Raw genomic sequence first — 8,583 nt, forward strand, 5'->3', positions numbered from 1 at the left:
CTGTTTCATTCATAACTAAATGCAATAAACAAACTGCTACTGCAAACAGCTGTCTGCTAACAATTTGCGGCAACGCCGTTGAATCAGCTGATAATTTTAAAAAAGGTAATTGTTTCCCTTTGAGTGTGTAAATTCTTGAGTGTAGATGTAAACAAGTAATTTTTAAGCAAAAAACAAAATCGACTTCAATTCTCATATAAGAATTTAAGATTATCGTTAATTTCTTCATGATCCAATGATCGGATTTAAGCCAAATAAGTATGGGACCACCAGTGAGGTAACATCTTTCCTTTAAACAAAGAGTTATAGAAATCGGTTAGCCTCGTTCAAAGTTATGAGGCAACATACATAAAAAATAAATAAAATAATAATAATATTCCGACCCATTGATAACCTTCTCTTTTTTGTGAAGTCGGTTAAAAATATGTGTAATTTTTTCCTAGTTAAAATGAGTGAATTACACGAAAAAGTCAAAAACGCGATTGCTATTTTTTTGAAGAATGAATTTTAAACAAATATATCAAGCTGTTTGAATAATACACCATTTTTTACCAACCTCAAACTACAATGACAACTTGTATGCAATTCTCTGAGTTTTGCACATAGCCTAGACATTTTTTAAATGTTTTTTTGTTGTATGATGAACTATATTTTAATAAAAAAAAATCGTGGAAAATTTTAAGTAAAAAATGTTCCATACATTGTGAAAAATTGTCTGTGCCAATAACTTAATGCGCCACTGTACCTATTCTGAGGTAGGGTGTTTCTCAATAAAATTCTGAAAATGGCGTTCTTCAATTAAATTATGAAGTAGGGCGTTTCCGAACTGGCTGGCGTGATAGGTCGGTCTTCCACTCAGGTGACGATATATAGAAATTTATAATTTGGTATAATTTTTATTTCAATTTTAATTTATTTTTTAAGCTATTTAAAAGTATCATCATTGAAGTATCGTTTTATGAAAGTTTTTTTTTTTGCATCCATGAAATTTTATATCGTTTTATTGTTCTGGGAACATGTTTATGCATCTATTAAATTTTATATTGTTTTGTGGTTCTAAATGAAAAATTTTCAAAATTATCGTTTAAAAATATTCGTATTTAAAAATTATATTTTCATACTAAAATTTAGCACGCACGTAGTTGAAAGTCCACATCTGAGTATGTAGTATATGTAAGTGTATATACGCATACCAAGCCTGCACCGCGCGGTGACAACACAGACATACATACATAGTACATGCCCTGCAAAAAATGCGATTAATCCGGGATGACTCCGGGAGCAATCCCAAAGGAACATGCGACTAATACCACTTTTGATCCCTTTATATGGAATTAGCTGTTCCCTTTTGTCTGAAGAGACTAATTGTTCCCCTTTATACCCGGACAGGTAAACACGTAACTTTTGTTTGAAACCTTTTTCTCGAAAGTGCCCTTTTCAACCTCCAAATGACCTTCGACCTTCAACGCGTCCTGGACTTCGGAAATGAGTGAAAATGTTTTAATTGGAAAACGAAAAAATGTGAATTACCAAGTCAGGGTTGCTCTATCTTTTGGCCGTATTACCGACTTCCGGTTTGAACTGGAAGTGAGTTAAACAGAAATTAGGTCCTTTGTTTTGACCGGAAGACCATTCCAGAAAAAAGGTACCCACAAAACTAATGTGTCTTTATGTGCAGAATCAGAATCTGTGGTAAAACACGTATATCCCATTTAAAAAAATAGACTTCTGGTCAGTTCAGCCCACTTCCGGTCGAAACCACTAAAAGATAGGGCAGCCCCGATTTGGTAGGTAATATTATTGCGTTTTTTAATAAAAAAACATTTCCTTTTCGTTGCCGACATTTTTGAAAAGAAAAAAACACGGATCGAATACTGAATTAGCATTGACGATAAAAAACGGTACTGTGCCAGATGTGTCGGAATATTTCTATTTGATACTTAGGCAACAAAAATTTAATTTTTCACTGTCACTGATACGTTTACCTTTAGTACTTGTGCTCTCTTGATAATTGCGGTAAGAATCATACGCTATACTGGCGGTTGTCGCGCCTAGGCCATGATAGTCTTAGCTCACCTGCTATATATACCTACGAGGTAGAAAACAGACACTGGTAAATATATCGAGACAAATGGTATTGGCCTAATATTTTTTGGATTTTGACAAAACTCACAAAACACTTGAAGACTAGAAAAATAAGTCTGATGAGGAGATGTGGTGATCTCCGAAATAGCAGCTATAACTTCTACCGCTTAGACTTTGTTGTTTTTCCATTTTTCCTAAGAAACATAAACATTAATATACGCCACAATACAATTGACAAAAAGCTTTCATTAGTTCCAGGGTCCTTGGTTATCGGAAATTAGATTATTTTTATTTTTAATTTTTTTTTATTGTTTTAATTTTAGCTAGATATCGTTTTAATAATTTAATTAACGGAAAAAAAACTCAACAATTTCAGAGCAATTTTAGTCATCATAGACAAAGCTAAATAATATCTTAATTTTCAGTTCTAGGCAGTCTAGTAATTGAAAATGTTTATTAATTCCTGTGAAATCTTCATCATCGTTACAATCTTGTGTAAATAGAAACATTAACAGTTTAATGCAGCGGTTCAGATGAATTTTTAGAAAAAAATTTTATGTAATTATTTTTTCATGAAATGTCTCTCTAAATTTTAATGGTTGTAAATCAAACAAAGCAAAAATATGCAAAACCAAATGGATTTATTGTAAATTTGCAAAAGCAGGAATTTTTTGCAAAATATGCAAAAGTATGCACTTACGATCGAATGACATTTTAAACGAAATCTCATGATTCGTAAAGACAACTTAATAATTTCCATTTGAAGATGCCCATTACAATACAAAACATGCATTTGCATGAGATTCCTAGCCCTATTTATTTGTATGAAATATGACTAGAAAGGAAGGTTACTCATACGCCGTGTATCGTACATGTGCATAGTCTAGGGATGTTTCGAATTTCATATTTTCGGAATGCGAATTTTCGGAATGCGAATACCAAATGTCATAATATTTTGATTCTGCATACCTCAAAGTAACTACATATATCAAAGAACATATGTTTATTATTTTAAACTTTTAAATAACATTGGTCTTTGGCCACTTTTTCAGTCTTCTGGCCCCACTGTGCAACAGTAGAAGTTTGATTCACCAAAACAACCTGGTAATTGATGAAATTTAATAATAACTTTCAAGAACAATGGAACAAGAAGAATTAGAATAGATACCCAATTAGTGTTTACTTGTAGAGATGCTGGTTAGGTAGCTGTGCGACTGATAATATATATCTAATGTTTGAAATACAGACTTGCAAGTTAACTTAAGATTTGTTTGTAAAGTTATTAACAACGCTAAATCGCTAGCTAAGAGTGTAAAATGGCTAAGTCCACTTCTTATGAAAACTCATATTTTGATAGAGAAAGCAAGAGAAATTACAAATTCATCGTTTCGAAAAGTATTAACGTTTATATTCAATTAGAGGCAAATTTGCTAAGTCCAAACGATGCAACGAAAATTCGATAAGACCAAAATAATACGAAATATTATTTAATAAAGATCGATACTGTTTCGCATGGAGTTTTGTTTTGCTTTAAACACGCGAAATGTGGTTTTAAAAAATTTGCTAAATTCTTGAAGAAAATGGCTATGCGATTTTTTTTTCTCTCCTGTAAAATTTGTTAAAATGAACTTAGCAACTTCTTTGTCTAATTCGAAAAATATGTTATTTAACAATTTAGTACTCATGAGTAACTAATTTAGAGTTTTTTCTTTCACTAATAATCTTAGGGCCATTTTCACCATCTCTGGTTAACACTATCCCCAGTTAAACATCGTTACCGACGTTTTCGACACAATATTACATACATGGAGTCAGTAACGTCGGCAACGATGTTTAACTGGGGATAAGTGTTAACCAGAGATGGTGAAAACGGCCCTTCATTTATTACAACAATCATGTTTGAAATACCTGATTCGTGGTTTATATGTTTATAATTAGGGCAATAGATAATAAATTGGTAAAAAAATTAACTGATAAATAAAATGTAGCCACCACTCAACAGGTAAGAAAAAAAAACGCGTCCATCGGCTTTACATCCAACGATCGAGTGAGCGCTCAAAAAGTGATCGATTTACATTGTCCAAATGTCCGTGGATGTGGATTGGTTTGCGCGTGCGCCACATGCCGACAAGTACAACTGGTACAACAATGAAATTAACTATTGCAGCAATTGACCAATTTTACCAAAAACAGTAACAATAAAACTTCCATAGTAGTTGTCAAGCATTCAGCAGTGGACATAATCGACGTTGTAGCCAAGCCGTAGCAGTTACGGCGCTAGCGGTGGTGGTGACAGAAACAAAAAAGTGACTTATAAATAAAATCAAAATGTGTGATAAATAATTAGAAAAAAGTCGTAAACTGAGTATGAGAAAAAAAACGAATAAATTCCAATAACAAATAATACAATTATGTGCTACGTATAAATATGTATGTATGTAGCTATGCACATACATACATATGTATGTAAACATGTATGTAAGTTCTTTTGTATATAAAGAGTTATAGCAACAACATAAAACAATAATAACGATATTAAGCTGAAGCTTAGCGCTCTGTATTGGCGGCATATCAAAGCGCTGGTGGTTTGCTGGCGCATGGCGACCCCATCGAGCAACAGAAATATGTTGTTCACTTGTTATCGTTTTTGTTTCTGCGGCAGCATTGTTTTACTTGCTGCATTTCAATTGTTGTTGCAACGAAAAATTTTAAGCGCATTGTAGTTTTATTTCGATTTAATATTGTTGTTACTAAGTTATGTTTTTTTCTATTATCATAAATGTATACATATGTATAACGCAAACTAATATTTTATCTTTTCTTATTTTGTTATTATTTTATTTCTTCTACATACGCGCACTTGCTTTTGCTGTTATTATTGTAACCTACTCCAGTATATGTAGTTGATGGGCTGATCCAATTAGTTAGCTTTTGGTATGATAATAGCCGCTGGTGAGGCGTTCGGTGCAGTAATTATCTGTAGACACCAACAACATATTTAAACGATACACTTGAGTTAATGCTATAGTTTTTTGTGCAGGCAATAAGAGTGCTTTTAATTTTATAAATTACTAGCTTTTGCCCGCAGTTCCGCCTGCGTGAAATTCGGCTTAACGTTATGTAACAAAAATATACAAATTATATCACCAAAAATACAAAATTTTAAAAGTTGCTTATATCCTCTATGTTCCAGAATATGGCCAATGTGTCTAAATTCAACTCAATTGGCCGTTTCAGTGTCCTTTCGCATTCATATTGTGAAATTTTTTTGAGCTTATAATTTGAAATAGAATTTTACTGTTCATGCAAATGGCAACCCCCTCAAAAATATATAATAATAATACATTTGTAGCGTGCGCCTTGATGTTGTCACACAAATGCTTCCAGGTCATAAGCTATCTCACAAACTTTCACATTTATAACATTTGTAAAATTTCGTTTGACTTGTCATTTAAATTGATCTTCTTAAGTTCGTGGCAAGCCTCGTAAACAAATTTTCGAATAGATACAGCTTTCGTAAAGCCTCTCTCCCTTTATACCCATTTTAAAATATTTCGTTTAAAACTATGTATATTCATAACTTACTTTGTTGTGATCAAATTACGTCACATAAATCTAATAAGTTCACATTTTCTTTCATAATTTCTATAGAAGTGATTAGCATGTGTACGTAGGAGTGTGTGGTTTGTACTTGATTTCAAAAAACAAATGGTTGCATACCTTTAGGCATTTTTTCAAATTTCCTCAATAGTGGGGGCTAAAATAAATGAAAAATCTTTTTTTTTCTTCGTTTGGTTGCTTTTAACAATTGAAGCTTTTAGTTCAAAGATTTTTTTTTATTAAACTATATGAAGCCATGCTAAATAAATGCTCAAAATTTGGGCAATATGAGCCTCTTACTCAGAAATCTGTAGAGGATGGAAGTTGCTCATACGCCACCGCCTCTAAATTACACTGTGTGACAGTTACAGTTATGTCAAGCCGAAAAATTGCATATTCAGGAATTTCACATTCCCAATACTGTAACACCTTTGCTGTTAATCCGATACGATAGTTTTATATACCGACCAGGGCCTGGATTCCGTAACTGTGAAAAAATGCGGTGTTCACAGAATGCAAAACTCACAATCAAAATAAATATGCAAGCTATTAGCTAGATTTGATATTTTTCATTAAGTAATATCTCATCTATGACCAAGTTTTGAACAATTAATTTTGTTAGCTAGGGTACAGAGTACCTCAGTTTAAGACGTATTTGAATCTCCTTCTAGTGCGCTACACATTTTTTAAATCTCTTTAACTTCTTTATCGAGCATACTGAATTTTTACGCTGTTAAACAAAATAAGTATTTGGATCTGTTTATAAGTGAATATTGAAGAATAATTCCAACATTTCATGATATTTTGCCTTATTCATCAGACAGTATTAGCTTGATGTGTATTAACAATTTATATATTATTTTATACAGCCGAATGTCGCATTTTCACTGACTTATAAATCTTCGTTGTCGGATAAGTAGAAAAAAACTTACTTGCTAGTATTTATTTTACTCTATGAAACAACGATTTTTTGGTAAAATGTTCAGAATTTGAGGGTAATTTTAAAATTCTAAGTTTATAGCTTTTCTTAACTTTAGCTCAGTTTGCTTCCGCGCCATCAAATAAATTTAAGAGATTTTTGGTACATTGTGGTTAAAAAAGATTAAATGCCACAATGGTAGATGACCTCATTAAAGACCACGTCTAAAAATGTGTACCGGTGAAAGAACCAACTCGAAAATACCTCTGAAATATGGTTCGGTTCGGTTCAAATGTTGAAATTTAATAAATCATATAATGCTTCGGTTCGAAGCCCAAAAAACATTGGATCGATCTTCAAAATTTAGAAAAGCCTTTTAGACGTAATGTTATGTTTCAGACTGTCCTGATAACACCGTGCTACAAACAACCGAAAAATTTCAAAGCATACGAAAAAATTAATATGCTCACAGAATTATGGGCCAGATATAGTGAAACTGCATTTTCGGTTTTTCTCTTTGACGTCAGGATTTTTTTAAAAGGACTTCCAAATTTCAAAATTTATGTTTAATTAAAAAAATCATTGAAAAAATTCAGTGCAATGTAAAATAAAAATATGAGTAAGAAAATTCTGTAGAATTATGGCATTTTCTTTTTTCCAGAAAAATGTTGCCTTCCCTTGGCCCTCTACGCACAAATACTAAGGACTTTTGTGTGTAGAATTTACTGTCGCACGATTTTATAGGGTAGGATGATGACATAAATAGTTATAACTATTTTGCATTCAGTTTCCAACAATCGACTATAAAATATTTAAAAACCTATAAACAGACATTCTAGATTGTAAATATGCATTGGTGTAGTACCTGTGAATTAAAGAGAATATTTTGTATAATCATATTTAGATGCCCTTTAAATATTTGCTACAAATTGGGTTCGAATATTACTTCTAAATCCTCTATGTTTATTCCTTATTATTCTGTATATTTTCACGTTGTTGCATTCACATGCCTATTCGACTTCTGCTTCAAAGTTGACTTGTGTATTTTCCGCGCACCTTGCAAACCAAAATTGTCACTCATGATATTTTATCGCCTGTTTACGACATATGCCAAACATGCGGCTACAACGGTTCAGGCGCATGCGCAAAAGCCAACTAACCGCAAAAAACTCATAGAAATTTTACTCAATCGCAAAGTGCATTGCCTATAAGTTGCAACTTGCATATGAAAAACCCAAGACTACAACAACAGCCTGCTATAGAAACAAAAACAACTACAGCCTTATACAAATCCAACAAGAGTATATCTATGTAGTTTAAAAGCATTCAATCCGACTTCTAGACGCCAGCAATACATTTCACGCTGCAAATTCGACTTTTTTTTCGTGATCTGAAGTGGTCCGCTCTTTGGCCGCCACGTGTGGGCGGTTGCCTAGCGCCTCGATGGCGACGTTCTTTTACTACCGCTGCTGCGAAATACCAGCACTGCTGCTGTAGGTGCAAACGGTTTTTGTTGCGCAAGCAGTTTGATAGTTTGCCCAAAGCTGCTGCTATTTGGCTGCGTTCTCCGCTGTCACTTCAGCCGCCGCATTTCAAGCAACCGCGTGCCAAGTGGGGAACCGCCATTTGTTGTACGATTCACTACCGCCGCGAGCGGTATTTGTTGGCTGCCTGACCGTCGTCGATTTGGCCGATTTGATGGCGTTTGCAGGCAGCTTAACAAGCAACAAAGCAGCTGTTGATGGCATTGTTGTCGTCGCTGTTCGCATTGCAGGTTGCAAGCGTGTGCGCACTCTCACGCATAAATTTTGCATTCGCATTCGTAATTAAACGGCAGCAGCCAGCACCGACTTACAAACAGACTGGGATGGGGACGGTGGAGCAGGTGCAGAAAGTCAGGCTGCATGTTGGTCAAGTAGTTAGTGTTGAAGTCAGTTAGACAGACTGTCAGAGTCAGTACGTCGTACAATCAACGTGCC

The 8,583-nt window shown here is 33.9% G+C and overlaps 1 protein-coding gene across 1 annotated transcript in view; it reads right to left on the bottom strand.

Moving 5' to 3' along the window:
* The window catches only part of LOC118740143 (semaphorin-5B-like), an 86,893-nt gene extending 78,520 nt beyond the window's left edge, over positions 1-8,373 (bottom strand). The window contains exon 1 of the mRNA XM_036471636.1: positions 8,240-8,373. Coding sequence (XP_036327529.1) covers positions 8,240-8,373 — 134 coding nt within the window. The remainder of the gene's footprint in view (positions 1-8,239) is intronic.
* Positions 8,374-8,583: the final 210 nt, after the last annotated feature.

Source organism: Rhagoletis pomonella, unplaced genomic scaffold (genome assembly GCF_013731165.1).
Source record: "Rhagoletis pomonella isolate Grant_MI unplaced genomic scaffold, Rhpom_1.0 Rhpom_scaffold_00005, whole genome shotgun sequence".
NCBI lineage: Eukaryota > Metazoa > Arthropoda > Insecta > Diptera > Tephritidae > Rhagoletis > Rhagoletis pomonella.